Source organism: Symphalangus syndactylus, chromosome 7 (assembly GCF_028878055.3).
Source record: "Symphalangus syndactylus isolate Jambi chromosome 7, NHGRI_mSymSyn1-v2.1_pri, whole genome shotgun sequence".
NCBI lineage: Eukaryota > Metazoa > Chordata > Mammalia > Primates > Hylobatidae > Symphalangus > Symphalangus syndactylus.
Window position 1 is genome coordinate 9234122 of NC_072429.2, and position 19747 is coordinate 9253868.

The 19747-nt window shown below is 41.2% G+C and overlaps 1 protein-coding gene and 1 pseudogene across 3 annotated transcripts in view; both read left to right on the forward strand.

The window, feature by feature from the left end:
• SIMC1 (SUMO interacting motifs containing 1) overlaps nt 1–19747 on the forward strand; it is an 84702-nt gene that overhangs the window by 37567 nt on the left and 27388 nt on the right. For all 3 annotated transcript variants that reach the window (XR_008658812.2, XM_055285015.2, XM_063642517.1), the window contains exons 3-5: nt 1709–1941; nt 2928–2997; nt 18520–18674. Coding sequence is in view for 2 of the 3 variants with exons in the window: in XM_055285015.2 (XP_055140990.1) it covers nt 1709–1941; nt 2928–2997; nt 18520–18674 (458 nt within the window). In the remaining variant the exon portion in view is untranslated. The remainder of the gene's footprint in view (nt 1–1708; nt 1942–2927; nt 2998–18519; nt 18675–19747) is intronic.
• LOC129485941 (lys-63-specific deubiquitinase BRCC36-like) lies at nt 12298–18494 on the forward strand (annotated as a pseudogene).

The following is a 19747-nucleotide window of genomic DNA, read 5'->3' on the forward strand; positions in this document are numbered from 1 at the left end:
GGCAGGAGAATGGCGTGAACCCAGGAGGCGGAACTTGCAGTGAGCCAGGATCGCGCCACCGCGCTCCAGCCTGGGCAACAGAGCGAGACTCCATCTCAAAAAAAAAAAAAATTAATTGTTTAAGGCCAGACATGATGGCTCACACCTGTAATCCCAGCACTTTGGGAAGCCAAGACAGGCTTGATCACTTGAGTTCACAAGTTCGAGACCAGCCTGGGCAACATGGTGAAACCCCGTCTCTACTAAAAATACAAAAAAAATTAGCCAAGCGTGGTGGCACATGCCTATTGTCCCAGCTACTTGGGAGGCTGAGGTGGGAGGATGGCTTGAGCCTGGGAGGCAGAGGTTGCAGTGAGCCATGATCATGCCACTGTACTCCAGCCTGGGTGACAGAGCCAGACTTTATCTCAAAAAAAAAAAAAAAAAAAAAAAAAATTAAGAGCTCCAAATTTATTGTTACTAAACCCTCATATCAAACTTTAAAATTGTTTAATTCTAATTAAAAAGTAATAAGTGTATTATGGACAAAATTGAAAAATATAGAAGAGCACATAGAGAAAAAATCACCCCTAATTCTACCACCCACATAATAGAAAATCACTTTTCACGTATTCTCTTGCAGTCTTTATATACATATTTTTTGGGGGAAGAAGCAACTTAACTATTTACTGTTCTCACAAAAAAAAAAAAAAAAAAAATGGAATTCTTCTCCTAACAACAAAATGAATTTAAAACTTCTTTCTTATCTATTTCGGTATCTGATATAGTATCACAGCTATCCCTAAGTCTCTAGTTACCCTCACCCCAAAATCAACCTAGGCTACCTCTTGACCCTTTTGTATTTTTCTGTCTATGCTATATTTTAACATAGATGAAATCATGTTATATGTACAATTTTGAATTCTGATTTTTTAACTTTATATAAGCTTTTTCCCATGTCATTAAAAGTTTTTTAGATAAAGCTCTTTTTTGTTTGTTTGTTTTGATTTGGAGTCTCGCTCTGTCACCTAGGCTGGAGTGCAGTGGCGCCATCTCGGTTCACTGCAGCCTCCACCTTCCGGGTTTAAGCAATTCTCATGTCTCAGCCTTCAAGTAGCTGGGACTACAGATGCATGCCACCACGTCTGGCTAATTTTTATATTTTTAGTAGAGACGGGGTTTCACCATGTTGGCCAGGCTGCTCTCGAACTCCTGACCTCAAGCAGTTCACCTGCCTTGGCCTCCCAAAGTGCTGGGATTACAGGCGTGAGCCACTGCACCCATCCTCTTTTTTTTTTTTAATCATGAAATATTGCAAATGCCTGGAAAACTTTGCCATCTTCAACCTATTCTAGAACCTCTTATTTTTGTATACCATAGAAATCCCGACTGGGCGCGGTGGCTCACGCCTGTAATCCCAGCACTTTGGGAGGCTGAGACGGGTGAATCATGAGGTCAGGAGATTGAGACCATCCTGGCTAACACAGTGAAACCCCGTCTCTACTAAAAATACAAAAGAAAATTAGCCAGGTTTGGTGGCAGGTGCCTGTAGTCCCAGCTACTCTGTAGGCTGAGGCAGGAGAATGGCGTGAACTTGGGAGGCGGAGCTTGCAGTGAGCCGAAATCGCGCCACTGCACTCCAGCCTGGGGGACAGAGCAAGACTCCGTGTCAAAAAAAAAAAAAAAAAAAAAGAAATCCTCCTAATTTCCTTCTTTTTAATCTCTACAGAACAAGGGTCAAAAATTAGAACCCATCCCTCATCGAAGACTAAGAATGGTAACAAATACCATTGAAGAGAATTTTCCCCTGGGGACTGTGCAGTTTTTGATGGACTTTGTGTCACCCCAGCATTACCCACCAAGAGAAATTGTGGCTCACATCATCCAGAAAATCTTGCTCAGTGGCTCTGAGACTGTGGATGTCCTAAAGGAGGCCTACATGCTTCTCATGAAAATTCAACAGTATGAACCGTAACCTCTGGCTGTTGGCGAATCTTCTAGGGATCTTGGACTCAGGGCATAGCTTTCTCTTGACAGGCTTTTTTAACCTAACCGTTACAGTGGGTGACTTAGTATATTAGTGTTATTTGAATTGCAAATGATAGGAAACCCAGTCCAAACAGACCTTAACTACTGGTAAAAGAGAATTTAATGGCTAGTGTTACTAGAAACCAAGGAGTGAGATGTGACTTGATTCAGTAACAAAAATGGTTACCAGCGTTCATTCTGCAGCTCTACTTCGGTTCTGTTTTGGGGCCGCATGTGGTAGCCTCTCAGCCTCAGTTCTGTTTTGGGGGCCGCATGTGGTAGCCTCTCAGCCTCAGTTCTGTTTGGGGCCGCATGTGGTAGCCTCTCAGCCTCAGTTCTGTTTGGGGCTGCATGTGGTAGCCTCTCAGCCTCAGTTCTGTTTGGGGCTGCATGTGGTAGCCTCTCAGCCTCAGTTCTGTTTGGGGCTGCATGTGGTAGCCTCTCAGCCTCAGGCTTTTATGACACTTCCAGTGGGAAAGAGTGTCTGCTTCCTGTATAGTCACCCAAGAGTTCTGAAATTGAGTCTTGCAGGATTTAATTGGCCTAATGAGAGACATGACCTTATCTTTGAGCCGATCACGGTGAATTGAGGGGTAGAACAGCACGATTGGCTAAAAAAGCCACATACTTCATTTTGGGGTTCTGGTAGGTAAAACTATTGGTTAAGAGTAGTGAAGAGTTGGTTTCTTAAGACAAAATTATAGTACTAAAGCTTTCCAAAAGGGGAGTGGATACTGGGTAGCAAAAAACAATGAAGTTCCACTACTCTCAGATTGACATGGTATGATACCAGAAGGTGAGCAAGAGCATGGAGGATAATGGAGGATAAGAAGAGGCTTCTTCCTTCTATCACCTTCCAGATCCTATCCCTTCTTCCGCTAAATTCTCCATAATTCTAATTGATTTCACTTGACTTTCAGGCTACATCCAGCCAATGCCAAGACAGTGGAGTGGGACTGGAAACTGCTCACCTATGTCATGGAGGAAGAGGTAACAACAATTATAAGATTATATGTTCTGTAGGGGAAGTTTTAACTGTAAAGAAAAGTGATACCAGTTGCCATGGCTCACACTAATCCCAGCATTTTGGGAGGCCGAGGCAGGAGGACAGTTTGAGCCCAGGAGTTCAAGGCCAGCCTGGACAACAAAGTGAGACCCTGTCTCTACAAAAATAAAAATACAATATTTAGCCAGGCATAGTGATGCATGCCTGTGGTCCCAGCTACACAGAAGGCTGAGACAGGAGGATTGCTTGAGCCTAGGAGGTCGAGGCTATAGTGATCCACGATCACAACACTGTACTCCAGCCTGGGTGACAGAGCAAGACCGTGTCTTAAAAGAAAAAAGAAAAGTGACAGTAAATCTGGTAATAAAGTCTACACCATTATTCCCTCCTGATACTCCCACCCCTGCCAAAAAATTCCTATTGAAATGGTATGTGCTGTCTTCCAATTCAAGATTTAGTATATTTACTTATACCTCTCCTTGAGATCCCATTAAAAATAATAGTAAATGAATAGAGAAAGTTATGAATTCATGGCTATAAAAAAAGAGGAAGGATAGTAGATTTGAATGAAGATTAGGGAGACCTACAGAGAATGTAAGAGTGATGACTGATGAAGCTGGGCAGAGAAAGCCACATACATGTAGAGAGGCTACAGCCAAGGAAGGACAAATCTTCACTTTAGAGCACCAGAGAGGTCTTGGACTTAGAAACACAATATCTAATAGAGGGCAGGAGTCAGATGTGGGCTATTGAATATTTATTGAAAGTTTGTGGATGGAACAGCCAACCTCTTCATTGCTGAGGGCAGAAGAATCAGTAGCCAGGTTACCTACCTTCAGGCAAAAAGTCAGAGAATTTATTGTCTAAAAAAATTGAATGAGGCCAGGCGTGGTGGCTCATGCCTGTAATCCCAGCACTTTGGGAGGCCAAGGCTGGCAGATCACCTGAGGTCAGGAGTTTGAGACCAGCCTGCCCAACATGGAGAAACCCCGTCTCTACTAAAAAATACAAAATTAGCTGGGTATGGTGGCACATGCCTGTAATCCCAGCTACTCGGAAGGCTGAGGCAGGAGAATCACTTGAACCCGGGAGATGGAGGTTGCAGTGAGCCAAGATCATGCCATTGCACTCCAGCCTGGGCAGCAAGAGCAAAACTCTGTCTCAAAAAAAAAAAAAAATGTTGAATGAACCGTCTGTAATAAACAAAGACAGCTAGTGCAGAGTTGGTGCTACAGGAAGAAGGTCTTCCACATTCTGACCTCTAAGGATCCCCAAGTTTAATTGCCAACTTTCTGTCTGCTCACCTAAAGCAATCGGCTAAAACAAATTACTTAGAATTCTGTACTTAGCCAAACTATCAGTTAGTGTGAGGATAGAATTAAGACATTTCCAGCTATGCAGGAATTTGAAAATATATCCCCATACCCTGTTTCTTAGGAGGTCACCTGAGGTAGTATATCAAAGGAATGAGGAAGTAATCAAAAAAAGGGAGGAGGCATGGGATTCAGGGAACATCAGATTTAATCCAGGAGAGTACTGAAGTCCCAAGATTACAATGAATAGCACACCTAGGAAGCAATTAGTCCAGACTGGAGTGAAATAACAGAGGGCTTTAAATAGGAACAATCTGGGAGACATCTGCAAGATGGTAGACTAGGAAGCTCCAGGCCCTTGTTACCCCATGGAGACACTGAATTAACAACCATATACAGACCAGAATATACTGTGAGAACTCTAGAGCCAAATTAAGAAGTTTCAGTGCCCAAGCCAATGCCTAACCAAGAACATAGTCTATCAAAAGTGCTAGGCAAGTGTGTGGCATTTTGCGTGCCCGTGTCCCTCTCCCTCCCCGGCAAAGCATAGTTCAACCAGGAGAAAACCTCCCATACCTTGGCTCTTCCCTTGGGCCAGAAACAAAAGAGTGTACCATGCATGCAATGTACTGACTTGTCTAGGGGCTGCCTGGCCGCCCACCTCGGCCTCCCAAGGTGCTGGGATTACAGGTGTGAGCCACCGCACCTGTCCTGGAGTGGGAGGCTGAGATGGGAGTATTACCTGAGGTCAGGAGTTCGAGGCCAGCTCAGCCAACATGGTGAAACACTGTCTCTACTAAAAATACAAACATTAGCTGGGTGCGGTGGTGCATGCCTGCAGTCCCAGCTACTCGGGCACAAGAATTGCTTGAACCCAGAAGGTGGAGGTTGCAGTGAGCCAAAATCATGCCACTGCACTCCAGCTTGGGCAACAGAGCAAGACTCTGTCTCAAAAAATAAAACAAGTTATGGGTATACAGTATGTAAAGATCTAACTTAAGACATTGATAACATAAATTGCAGTGGAGTAGTAAAGAAGTAGAGGTTTTTGTATGCAACTGAAGTTGTTAAACTATATTGTTATAACTTTATGTTATGTGATCTCATTGGTAACTTCAAGTAAGATATCTATAGAATATACCCAAAAGGAAATGGGAAAGAAATCAAAACATGTCACTACAAAAAAAATCGGCCGGGTGCGGTGACTCACGCTTGTAATCCCAGCACTTTGGGAGGCCAAGGCGGGCGGATCACGAGGTCAGGAGATCAAGACCACGGTGAAACCCCGTCTCTACTAAAAATACAAAAAAATTAGCCAGGCGTCGTGGCGGGCACCTGTAGTCCCAGCTACTCGGAGAGGCTGAGGCAGGAGAATGGCGTGAACCCGGGAGGCGGAGCTTGCAGTGAGCCGAGATCGCGCCACTGCACTCCAGCCTGGGCGACAGAGCGAGACCCCATCTCAAAAAAAAAAAAAAATCAACAAAAAATGAAGGAAGACAGTAACAAAGGAAAGGAGGCCTGAAAAGGCTACAAGACATATAGGAAATAATTAATACGGCCATACTAAGTTCTTCCCTGTCAGTAATTATTTTAAATGCAAATAGATTAAAGTCCCCAGTTAAAAGACAGAGATTAGCTGAATGGACTGAAAACCAGGATCCAACTATATGCCATCTACAAGAGTCTCACTTTGTATCTTTTCAAATACCAAACTCTTGTGGCCAGGTGCAATGGCTCATGCCTGTAATTCCAGCACTTTGGGAGACCAATGTAGAAGGATTGCTTAAAGTCAGGAGTTCAGGACCAGCCTAGACAACATAGAAAGACTCTGTCTCTAAAAAAGTCTTTTTATTTTTATTTTTTTATTTTTTATTTTTTTTTGAGACAGAGTCTCGCTCTGTCGCCCGGGCTGGAGTCCAGTGGCGCGATATCGGCTCACTGCAAGCTCCGCCTCCCGGGTTCACGCCATTCTCCTGCCTCAGCCTCTCCGAGTAGCTGGGACTACAGGCGCCCGCCACCACGCCCGGCTAATTTTTTGTGTTTTTAGTAGAGACGGGGTTTCACCGTGGTCTCGATCTCCTGACCTCGTGATCCGCCCGCCTCGGCCTCCCAAAGTGCTGGGATTACAAGCGTGAGCCACCGCGCCCGGCTAAAAAAGTCTTTTTAATTAGTAGGCATAGTAACACACACCTGTTGTCCCAGCTACTGTGGAGGTTGAGGTGGGAGGATCCTGTGAGCCCAGGAGTTCTAGGCTGCAGTAGGCTATCATAGTGCCACTGCACTCCAGTTGGGTGACAGAGCAAGACCCTGTCTCTAAAAAAAAAAAAAAAGAAGTAAAGACTTGCTGAAAGTGAGAGGATGAGAAAAGATATTCCTCACAAATGGTAATCCAAAGAGGGCAAGGGTGGCTATACTAATATAAGACAAAAAGATTTTAAGTCAAAAACTGTTACAAGTGGCAAAGAAGGACATTATATAATAAAAGGGTCAATTCACCAAGGAGGTTTAACAATTACAAATATATATGCACTAAACATCAGACTTCCTAAATATGTAAAGCAAACACTGACAGAATTGAAAGAAGAAATAGACAACACAATAATAGTAGGAGATTCAATACCCCACTTTCAATAATGGATAAAATAACCCAACAGAAAATCAGTAAGGAAACAGAGGACTTGAACAATACTATAGGCCACTTAACCACAGACATATACAGAACATTCCACCCAACAACAGCAGAACACACATTTTTCTCAAGTGTACGTGGAACTTTCTCCAGATAGACCACATGTTGGGCCACAAAACAAGACTTAAACAAAATATAAAAACATTGACATTCTACCAAGTATCTTCCAATCACAATGGGATGAAACCAGAAATCAATAGCAGAATGAAATCTGGAAAACCCACAAATATGTGGCAACTAAACAACACACAACAATGGTTCAGAGAAAAAAAATCTCATGGGAAATTTTAGAATACCTTGAGACAAATTAAAATGGAAATACAACATACAAAAACTTATGGATGCAGCAAAAGCAGCACTAAGAACTTACAGATGTAAATAAATGCTTGCATTAAAAAAGAAGAAAGATCTCAAACCAACAACCTGACTATATCTAAAGTAGGAAAAGAAGAAACTGAACCCAAAGTTAGCAGAGGAAGGTAATAGTAAAGATTAAAGCAGAGATAAATGGAGAATAGGGAAAAAATGAACAAAACTAAGATGGGGTTTTTAAACATTTCATTTGTTTGTTTTGAGGCAGAGTCTCACTCTGTCACCCAGGCTGGAGCTCAGTAGCACAATTATAGCTTACTGAAACCTTGAACTTCTGGGCTCAAGCTATCCTCCAGCCTCAGCCTCTCAAGTAGCTGGGAAAACAAGCATGCGTCACCATACTCAGGTAATTTTTTTATTATTTTTTATAGGTGGGAATCTACCTAAGTTGCCCAGGCTGGTCTTGAACTCTTGGCCTCAAGTGATCCTCCCACCTTTGCCTCCCAGAGTACTAGGATTACAGACATGAGCCACTGCACCTAGCCACAGAGTTGGGTTTTTGAAAAGATCAAAACTGACAAACTCTTAACTAGATTAAAAGAGAGAGAAGATTCAAATTACTAAAATCAGCACTGATAGCTCAGTGATAGAATTTTTAAAAATTACTAAAATCTGAAATGAAAGGGGGCATTACAACCAGTGCCACAGAAATAAAAAGGATTATAAGAGAATACTACCAACAGTTGTATCCCCAATAAACTGGATAACCTAAAATAAATGGAGTAATTCCTAGAAACCTACCAAGATTGACTCGTGAAGAAATAAAAAATCTGAACAGAACAATAACTAGTAAGGAGATAGAATCAGTAATCAAAAACCTTTCAACAAAAAAGCCTAGAACAAGGTGGCCTCACTAGTAAATTTGGCTAAACATTTAAATAAAAATTAACACCAATCCTCCTCACACTTTTCCAAAAAACAGAAGGAGAGAGAACTTATTTCAGCTTATTCTATGAGGCCAGCATTACCCTGTGATATGGTTTGGCTGTGTCCCCACCCAAATCTCATCTTGAATTGTAGCTCCCATAATTCCCACGTGTTATGGGAGGGACCTGGTGGGAGGTAATTGAATCATGGGGGCAGGTTTTCCTGTGCTGTTCTCATAATAGTGAATAAATCTCATGAGATCTGATGGTTTTATAAAGGGGAGTTCCCCTACACAAGCTCTCTTGCCTACTGCCATGTAAGACGTGACTTTGCTCCTCATTTGCCTTTTGCCATGATTGTGAGGCCTCCCCAGCCATGTGGAACTGTAAGTCAACTAAACGTCTTTCCTTTATAAATTACCCAGTCTAGGGTATCTCTTTATTAGTAGCATGATACACCCTGATATCAAAGCCAGATCAAAAAAACTACAAGCAGCTGGGCGCAGTGGCTCATGCCTGCAACCCCAGCACTTTGGGAGGCCAAGGTAGGCAGATTGCTTGAGGCCGCGATTTCAAGACCAGCATGGCCAACATGGCGAAACCCCGTCTCTGCTAAAGATAACAAAAATTAACCGAGTATGGTGGCGTGCACCTGAAATCCCAACTACTGGGGAGGCTGAGACAGGAGAATCGCCTGAACCCGGGAGGCAGGGGTTGCAGTGAGCCAAGATGGTGCCACTGCACTCCAGCCTGGGCGATAAAGTGAGACGCTGTCTCAAAACAAAACAAAGCAAAAAAAAAGTAAAAAACTACAATAAAACTGCCAACCAATGTATCTGATAAATGTTGATGAAGAAATCCTCAACAAAATACTAACAAACTAAAATTCAACAGCACATTAAAAGGGTATGCAGTCATCCCTTGGTTGACTACACTGGGGGACTGGTTCCAGGACCTCCCTTGGATACCAAAATTTGCAGATGTTCAAATCCCATATAACCTATGCACATCTTCTTATATACTTCAAATCATCTGTGGATTACTTATGATACCTAATACAATGTAAATTATATATAAATGGTTGTTATACTGCATTGTTTAAGGAATGGTGACAAGAAAAAACATTTGTATATATTCGGTTTAGATGTAAATTTTTTTTCAATTATTTTCAAATCTCAGCTGGTTGAATCCGTGGATGCAGAACCCACAGATACAGAGAGCCAACTGTAAACCATGAATATGTGGGATTTATTCCTGGATGGTTTAACATATGAAAATAAATGTGATACACCATATTACAGAATGAAGGAGAAAAAAACACACAATCACCTCAATTAATACAGAAAACACATTTGACAAAATTCAACACCCTTTCTTGATAAAGACACTCAAACTAGAAATAGAAGAAAACTACCTCAACATAATAAAGGCCATATGTGAAAAGCCCACAGTTGGCATCATACTGAATGGTGAAAGACTGAAAGATTTTCCTCTAAGATCAGACATGCCTGCTCTTGCCACTTCTATTCAACATAGTACCTCAAGACCTAGACAGAGCAGTTAGTCAAGAAAAAGAAATAAAAGGCATCCAAATTAGAAAGGGAGAAGTAAAATATCTCTGCTCACAGGTGACATGATCTTATATGTAGAAAATCCTAAAATTCCACCAAAAAAAAACCTAGTAAATGAAATAATAAGTGAATCCAGCAAAACAGCAGTATATGAAACCAGCTCACAAAACTCAGTTGCATTTTTGTTAAACCAACAATGAAAAATCTGAAAAGGAAATAACACAATTTCATTTACAATATCATCAGAAAGAATAAAATGTTCAGACATAAACCTAACCAAGGAGGTGAAAGATTTGTACACTGAAAACTACAAAATGTTGTGGAAAGAAATTAGACACCAATAAATGGTAAGGCTTCCTATATTCATGGAGTGGAAGACTTAATATGGTTAAGATGTCAGTACTACCCAAAGTGATCTACAGGTTCAACACAATTCCCATCAAAATCCCAACAGCATTTCTTTTTTTTTGTAGAAATAGAAAATTCCATCCTAAAATTCATGTTGAATCCCAAGGGACACCAACTTTTAGTCTTTCAGAAGTTGGTGTCTTTAGCCGGGCATGATGGTGGGCACCTGTAATCTCAGCTACTCAGGAGGCTGAGTCCAGAGAATTGCTTGAACCCGGGAGGCAGAGGTTGCAGTGAGCTGAGGTCATGCCACTGCATTCCAGTGTGGGTGACAGAGTGAGACTCTGTCTTAAAAAAAAAAAAAAAAAAAAAAAGTTGATATCTTGCAAAGAACACCAAATAGCCAAAGCAATTTTTTTTTTTTTTTTTTTGAGACAGAGTTTAGCTCTTATTGCCCAGGCTACAGTGTGATGGCGCAATCTCAGCTCACTACAACCTCCGCCTCCTGGGTTTAAGTGATGCCTCAGCCTCCCAATTAGCTGGGATTACAGGCATGTGCCACCATGCCCGGCTAATTTTGTATTTTTAATAGAGACGGGTTTCTCCATGTTGGTCAGGCTGGTCTCGAACTCCCCATCTTAGATGATCCGCCCACCTCAGCCTCCCAAAGTGCTGGGATTACAGGTGTGAGCCACCATGCCCGGCCAGTCAAAGCAATCTTGAAATAAAAAGAACAAAGTTGGAGTTCTCACACTTCTTGACTGTAACATATAAAGCTACAGTAATCAAAACAGTGTGGTACAAGAAAAAAGATAGACATACAGAATAGAGAGCCCAGAAATAAACCTTTGAGTACATGGTCAAGTGATCTTCATTAAGGGTGCCAAGACTACTCAGTGGTGAAAAGACCGTCTCTGAATGTCATAGGAAAAAGTGGGTATCCACTTGCAAAAGAATGAAGTTGGACTCCGAACATATAAAAATTAACTTAAAATGCATTAAAGACCTGAATATAAGACCCAAATCTATAAAATTCATTGAAGAAAGCATGGGGCAAAGCTTCATGACATTGGATTTGGCAACTGATTTCTTGAATATGACACCAAAAACACAGGCAGCAAAAACAAAAGTAGACAAATAATACTACATCAAACTTCAGAACTTCTGTGCATCAACAGAGTGAGCAATAAAAATAGAAAATACAAAAACAGAGTGAAAAGGCAGCCTATGGGATGGGAGAAAATAGTTATAAATCATATATCTGATGAGGGTTAATATCCAGAATATATAAAGAACTCCAGCAACTCAACAACAAATGAATAACCCAATTTAAAAATGGGCAGAGGACTTACATAGACATTTCTCCAAAGATGATACAGAAATGGCCAACAAGGCCGGGCGCGGTGGCTCACACTTGTAATCCCAGCACTTTGGGAGGCCAAGGCAGGCGGATCACGAGGTCAAGAGATCGAGACCACGGTGAAACCCCGTCTCTACTAAAAACACAAAAAATTAGCCGGGCGTGGTGGCAGGCGCCTGTAGTCCCAGCTACTCGGAGAGGCTGAGGCAGGAGAATGGCGTGAACCCGGGAGGCGGAGCTTGCAGTGAGCCGAGACTGCGCCACTGCACTCCAGCCTGGGTGACAGAGCGAGACTCCGTCTCCAAAAAAAAAAAAAAAAAAAAAGAAAGAAATGGCCAACAAACTTCTGAAAAGATACTCCATATAACTAGTCATTAGAGGAATGCAAACCAAAAACCAAAACCACAATGCAATGTCACCTCATACCAATTAGAATGGCCACTATTTAAAAAAAAAAAAAAATGTGTGGGCAAGAATTTGGAGAAATTAGAACCTTTGTGCACTCTTGGTGGGATTGTAAAGTGGTGCAACTGCTATGGAAAACAGTATGAGGGAGTGTGAAATGGGAAGTTGTTCAATGGATATAGAGTTTCAGTTTTGCAAGATGAAAAGTTCTGGGGCTCTTTTACAGGACTGTGAATATACTTAACACTACTGAACTGTACACTTAAAAATGTTTAAGATAGTAAATTTAATGATAATGTGGTTTTCATAACAATTTTTTTTTTTTGAGACCGAGTCTTGCTCTGTTGCCCAGGCTGGAGTGCAGTGGCGTGATCTCAGCTCACTGCAAACTCTGCCTCCTGGGTTCACACCATTCTCCTGCCTCAGCCTCCTGAGTAGCTGGGACTACTGGCGCCCACCACCACGCCCAGCTAATTTTCTGTATTTTTAGTAGAGACGGGTTTCGCCATGTTAGCCAGGATGGTTGTGATCTCCTGACTTCGTGATCCACCCACCTTGGCCTCCCAAAGTGCTGGGATTACAGGTTGTAAGCCACCACGCCTGGCCTTTATCACAATTTTTAAACTTTTGTTAAAGAAAAGAAAACAGACAATAATAAACATTGCCAAGAATGTGGAGAACGTAAGTCTCATACACTGCTGATGAGAATATAAATAGTACAGGCACTCTGAAAAATGGTTTGACAATTTCTCTAAAAGTTGAACATAAATTTATTTGCCCTATCTATTCCAATTCTAGATACAGATCCAACAAAAATGAAAACCTCTGTCAGCCAAAGACTTACATTCAAATGTTCAAAGCAGTGTTATGCGTAATAGCCAAAATGTGGAAATAACCCAAATGTCCATCAGCTGGTGAATGGATAAACAAAATGAAATACTATTCAGTAATTAAAAGCAGTGAGCTGGGCCAAGATGGCGGTGCAGGTGGTGCAGGCAGTGCAGGCAGTTCATCTCGAGTCTGACGCTTTCCTCATTTGTCTCAACCATGCTCTGAGCACAGAGAAGGAGGAAGTGATGGGGCTATGCATAGGGGAGTTGAACGATGATACAAGGAGTGACTCCAAATTTGCATATACTGGAACTGAAATGCCCACAGTTGCTGAAAAGGTTGATGTCTTCAGAATTGTTCGCATTCATTCTGCCATCATCTTACGACGTTCTGATAAGTGGAAGGACCGAGTAGAAATTTCTCCAGGGCAGCTGTCTGCAGCTTCAACAGAGGCAGAGAGGTTGGCTGAACTGACAGGCAGCCCCATGAGAGTTGTGGGCTGGTATCATTCCCACACTCATGTAACTGTTTGGCCTTCACATGTTGATGTTCACACACGAGCCACGTACCAGATGATGGATCAAGGCTTTGTAGGACTTATTTTTTTCCTGTTTCATAGAAGATAAGAACACAAGGACTGGCCGGGTACTCTACACTTGCTTCCAATCCATACAGGCCCAAAAGAGTTCAGAGTCCCTTCATGGTCCACAAGACTTCTGGAGCCCCAGCCAGCACATCTCCATTGAGGGCCAGAAGGAAGAGGAAAGGTATGAGAGAATCAAAATCCCAATCCATATTGTACTTCATGTCACTATCAGGAAAGTGTGCCTTGAATCAGCAGTAGAGCTGCCCAAGATCCTGTGCCAGGAGGAGCAGGATGCATATTGGAGGATCCACAGCCTTACACATCTGGACTCAGTAACCAAGATCCATAATGGCTCAGTGTTTACCAAGAATCTGTGCAGTCAGATGTCGGCAGTCAGCGGGCGTCTTCTACAGTGGTTGGAGGACAGACTGGAGCAAAACCAACAGCATTTGCAGTAATTGCAACAAGAAAAGGAAGAGCTTATGCAAGAAGTTTCTTCTCTAGAATAAAGCAGGAGACAAAATGGGGAAAGATGAAAATATCCAGTGTAAAGTTACTTAAGCTAAATCAATTTTGAAGAAGAAAAACTTGGAGGACTCACATTACCTGACTTCAAGACTTATTATAAAGCTGTAGTAATCAAGACAGATGGTATTGGCAGAGGAACAGACACATGGATCAATGGAACAGATGAGAGAACCCAGAAATAAACCCATATAAATATGCTCAACTGATTTTGAAAAAGTGCAAAAGCAATTCAATGGAGGAAGGATAGCCTTTCTGACAAATTTTGCTGGAGCAATTAGACACCCGTAGCGAGGAGAAAAAAGAACCTCTACTTAAACCTCACATCTTATATAAAATTTAACTCAAAATGTATAATGGACTTAAATGTAATACATTAAACTATATAACTTTGGAAAAAGCCACAGGAGTAAAATCTTCAGGATCTTAGGCTAGATGACAAATTCTTGGACTTTGCCCCAAAAGCATATCCATAAAAGATAAAAACTGATATATTGGACTTCTTCAAAATTTAAAAACTTGTGGTTTAAGAAGAGGAAAAGATAAGCTACAGATTGAGATGAATTAGCAAAGCATATATCTGATCAATTTGCAATATATAAAGTGTGCTAAAAACTCAACTGAAGTCAGGCATGGTAGCTCATGCTTGTAATCTCACCACTTTGGGAGGCCAAGATGGGAGGAGTGCTTGAGGTTAGGGGTTCCAGACCAGGCTGAGCAACGTAATGAGACTCTGTCTCTACAAAAAATTTTTTTAAAAAAATTAGCTGGGCACCATGACACACACCAGTAGTCCCAGCTACTAGGGAGGCAGGAGGATCACTTGAGCCCAGGAGTTTGAGGCTGCAGTGAGCTATGATCACACCACTACACTCCAACCTGTATAACAGAGTGAGGCCTTGTCTCAAAAAAAAAAAAAAAAAAGGCCACAAAAACTCAACAATAAAAACAAACAGTCCAATTAGAAAATGGGCAAAAGACATGAATAGATGTTTCACTGAAGAGGATCTATAGATGGCAAGTAAGCATATGAAAAGCTGTTAAACTCCGTAAGTCATCAGGGAATGCAAATTGAAACCACAGTGAGGCTATGACTTACTTACCTGAATGGCTAAAGAAATACCAAATACTAATGAGGATACAAACTGGATATTTTATACATTGCTGACAGGAATGTAAAATGGTACAGCCACTCTGGAAAAGAGTTTATAAATTTCTTATCAAGTTAAACATAATTTTTTAATCAAGTTAAACATAAGACCCAGCAGTTGTGCTCCTGGACATTCATTCCAAAGAAATGAAAACCTATATTGTACTTGTACCCAAATATTCATAGGAGCTTTATTTGTAATAGCCCCAAACTGGAAACAACTCAGATGTCCTACAACAGGTACATGGTTAAACAAACCATCCATAACTTGGAATACTACTCTGGAATGAAAAGGAGCTAACTGTTGATACAAGAACTTGGTTGTACCTCAGGGGTATTATGGTGAACAAAAAAAGCCAGTCTCAAATGGTCACATACTGTATGATTGCATTTATATAGCATTCTTGAGGTGACAAAATTATTGAAATGAAGAACAGATTAATGGTTGCCAGGGACAGGGACTGGAGGAGGTGTGGGGTATGTATGACTATAAAGGGATGACGCAAGGAGTTCCTTTGTGCTGATGGAACAGTTCTATATGATTATGATGATTATGATGTTGATTATCACATTTGATTATGAGCTTAAGCACATGAATCTCTACCGGTGCTGAAGTTGTATGGACCTACATACACACAAATGAATGCATGTAAAATCTGGTGATACTGAATGAAGTCTGTAGTCTAGATAGCAAAAAATTAAAAAATAAGCAATGAGCTATTGATGCATACTATTAATATGGGCAGACCTTAAAAAAATAAGCTAAGTGAAAGAAACCACACACAAAACATTACATATTATATGATTCTAAGAAATGTTTAGAAAAGGCAGATCTAGAGAGACAGAAAGCAGGTGAGTGGTTGCCTTGGCCTGATGATTGGAAAGGGAACTGTAAGTGCCCATGAGGGATCTTTTGGGGTAATGGAAATGTTCTAAAAAGTAGATTATGGTAATGTTTGCACAACTCAGTAGGTTTACTACAAATCATTGAATTGTACTTTTAAAATGGCTGAATTTTATGGTATGCTAATAAAGTTGTTTTATTTGTTTATTTTTCAGACAGGGTCTCTTCCTCTGTCACCCAGGCTGGAGTGCAGTGGCATGATCATAGCTCACTGCAGCCATGACCTCTTGAACTCAAGTGATCCTCCTGCCTCAGCCTCCTAAGTAGCTAGGACTACAGGCACATGTTATCATGCCTGGCTAATTTTTTTATTTTTATTTTTGTAGAGGTGGGGTCTAACCATGTTTCCGGGGCTGGTCTTGTTTCCTGGCCTCAAATGATCCTCCCACCTCAGCCTCGCAGAGTTCTGAGATCACAGGCATGAATGACCATGCCCAGCCCACGTTATTTAAAAAAAAAAAAAGAGAGAGAGAATTATTTGGGGAAAAAAGGTATTCTCAAGATTCAGCACTATTCTTGAGTTGAAAGAGGTATATTATAATTACAGGTAGTTAAAGGAGGGGAGAAAAAAACAAAACTCTAGAAAAACAAAAAAACTTCACAAGAAAGGAATGATTTTCTTAGTATACTATATGGATTTACTAAAAGTATTCAGTAAAAGTATTTAGTAAATACTTTAACAGAATCCTGACACTGTAAACACTATGTAGTTATAACATTTAGAATCAATTTATATACAAAACATAGGAGACAATTTTATTAGCCTTGACGATGTAAAATGGAAAGTATAGAAGATAAAGGTTGGGAGATGAAAAGGGACAGGACCTCTGAAAATAGTAGGGCTGGTGTAACATTCTTACCTTCCAAAATGGGGAGTCAAGAGATACTGTCTATAGATGATAGAAATACACTTATTTTAGGAAGAGAAGAGGTGGGGGATTGGCCTAAGTAAATTCTTGTCTAGCATAGCAGAAACCAATAGGTAATGTCTACAGTTGATAAATCAAGAAATCGTAATAAAAGCCTATTTCTTTAGAGATGTTTATGGTGACTTCTAGAAGAATTAGTTAAAAATTATTCTAGGATACTGGAGAAGACAAGTAGTGGTGGAAAGTGGTGTCAGTAGAAGACTTTCTTTTTATCAAAAATCTAGCACAAGGCCGGGCGCAGTGGCTCACGCCTGTAATCCCAACACTTTAGGAGACTGATGCAGGTGGATCACCTGAGGTCAGGAGTTCAAGACCAGCCTAAGCATTATGGTGAAACCCTGTCTCTACTAAAAATACAAAAGCTAGCTGGGCCTGGTGGCAGGCACCTATAATCCCAGCTACTTGGGAGGCTGAGGCTGGAGAATTGCTCGAACCTGGGAGGCAGAGGTTACAGTGAGCCAAGATCGCACCACTGCACTCCAGCCTGGGTGACAGACGGAGACAACATCTCAAAAAAAAAAAAAAAAAAATCTAGCACAGGTACTTGATTTTTTAAAAAAGCATTTGCATCAGTTATCAAGGATTAGAGAAAAATAAACACATTTGGAAGATGAAGATATTGTCACCTCCTCCCAAAAAAGAAAGAAATGGTATGTATTTAGAATGGTCACTTTGTTTCCTACTGACTGAATCATATCCTGGTCCATTAGTTTATGTTCTGAGAAAATATACCTATTCCCTGGAGTTCGGAGGTTTCCACATAGTCCAGAAATAGTTTGGTACCTTCTGGTTCTTTAAAGTTTGAAGCCTCAGCTCTCAGCACTTGTCTGGTAGTAAAAGGAAACGAACAAATTGTGCATGACTGCCTACTATGTGACAGGTACTTACACTGTCTTTGGTAAGGTTAGAATTAGCCCCATGTAAACTAGAAAGACAGTAAGTCCTAGAGGGCTTAAATGAGGGACAGAGCTAGGTCTAAAACAAACAGCAACAAAAACTGAATGCTGCGTGCCTCCAAAGCCCATGCTCTTTAACTGTTTGTCAGTTAGGATCATTTCACCTGTAACAGAATACCCAACTCAGGCTTGGCCCAACAGTCAAGTTGAGCCAAGCCAACAGACTTGGCTCAATCAGCTCGCATGACTGGAAGTTCATGAGTAGAGTGGACATCATGGCGGTTTGATCTAGCAGCACAGGAGTCATTAAAGAACCAGTTTCTCTTTCTCTGTTTTGCCATCCTTAGTTTTGGGTATATCCTGAGGTTGATAGGTTCAGTGAGAGGGAGAGATTGACTTCCCATGGCTGCCTCTTAAATCAAATGATCTACAATCCTAGAGATTCCAGGAGATATCTGATTGCAGCTTAGGTGTTAGAAAATTGTAATTATCTGCAGATGCCTAGATCCTTTGAACAAGTAATAATACTTAAAAAATGGTTTCTGAAACCTTAAAAGGTATGATTTTTTTCAGCAGTCGCCCTATTTGTCCTCTCTCATAATGACCCAGACTACCTGCCCTCTCCTAGGAGCCTCTCTTTTAAGCACAGGCATACTTGTTGATGCATGGCCTTCTCTTGGGCTTAGTATTTATGAGAGCCCAGTGTTGACTGTCATCCAGGAGACTGAGAAGAAAGACTGACCTCATTCTTTTTCCCACAGGGACAAACTCTGCCTGGGCGAGTCCTTTTCCTGCGTTATGTCGTTCAGACCCTAGAAGATGACTTCCAGCAGACCCTGAGGAGGCAACGGCAGCACCTGCAGCAATCCATTGCAAACATGGTGCTGTCCTGTGACAAGCAGCCCCACAATGTCAGGTAAGCAGCCACCTGAGCCCTGAGATGAGAAGAGGTAAGGAATTATAGGTGGGCAGCTGCTGAAGGCCAGAATATCAGCCAGGTGAGGTTTTCTAGTCAGTAGATAGTGTTAATAGGGCTAATTATTAAAACTATAGATAGACCAGGTGCAGTGGTTCACACCTGTAATCCCAGTACTTTGGGAGGCTGAGGTGGGTGGATCACTTGAGGTCAGGAGTTCGAAACCAGCCTCGCCAACATGGCAAAACCACGTCTCTACTAATCACTTGAACCCAGGAGGCAGAGGTTGCAGTGAGCCGATATTGCGTCACTGTTCTCCAGCCTGGGTGACAGAGCATGACTCCGTCTCAAAAATAATTAATTTTTAAAAATAAAACTTAGCTAATCATAAAAGAAACCCCTCCTGATAATCATAAAAGAAACCAACAATGCGGCAGGCACCGCATAGCTTGAGCGAGTTTTCTCTCAAGACCAACAGACTTCCTTTGGTCTATTTCAATATTGTCCAAACAACCTTATGAAATCTAGGGGAAAACCTTATATAAAACTTTTCAGTTTTTATTAACCTACATTTATTCCTATCCCCCAATGAACCTCAATGTAAATCTCATTTGTCACTACTAGTTTCTGGAAAGTAATATCTATAACAATAGGTCATGTAGCTGACAATAAGGTACATTAGATAGTAAGCATGTGTTCTTTTTTGCAGAATCAGAGTCAGAGTTTCTGGAAGCATGGAACTACTATATGCTTATACCAAGCGGGGGAAAATATGATCTTTAGGGTAGGGGATCGTGGGCTGGAATTTTCCTTTTGGAACTACAGACGGCCCTGACTCATGATAGTTTGGCTTAGGATTTTTTGACTTTACATTGGTACAGAAGTGATAACCATTCAGTAGAAACTATACCTCAAGTACCCAACAAACATTCTGTTTTTCATTTTTTAGCATAGTATTCAATAAATTACATAAACTGTTCAACACTTTATTATAAAATAGGCTTTGTGTTGCATGATTTTGCCCAACTGTGAGCTGTCAGTATTCTGAGCACATTTAAGGTAGGCTAGGCTAA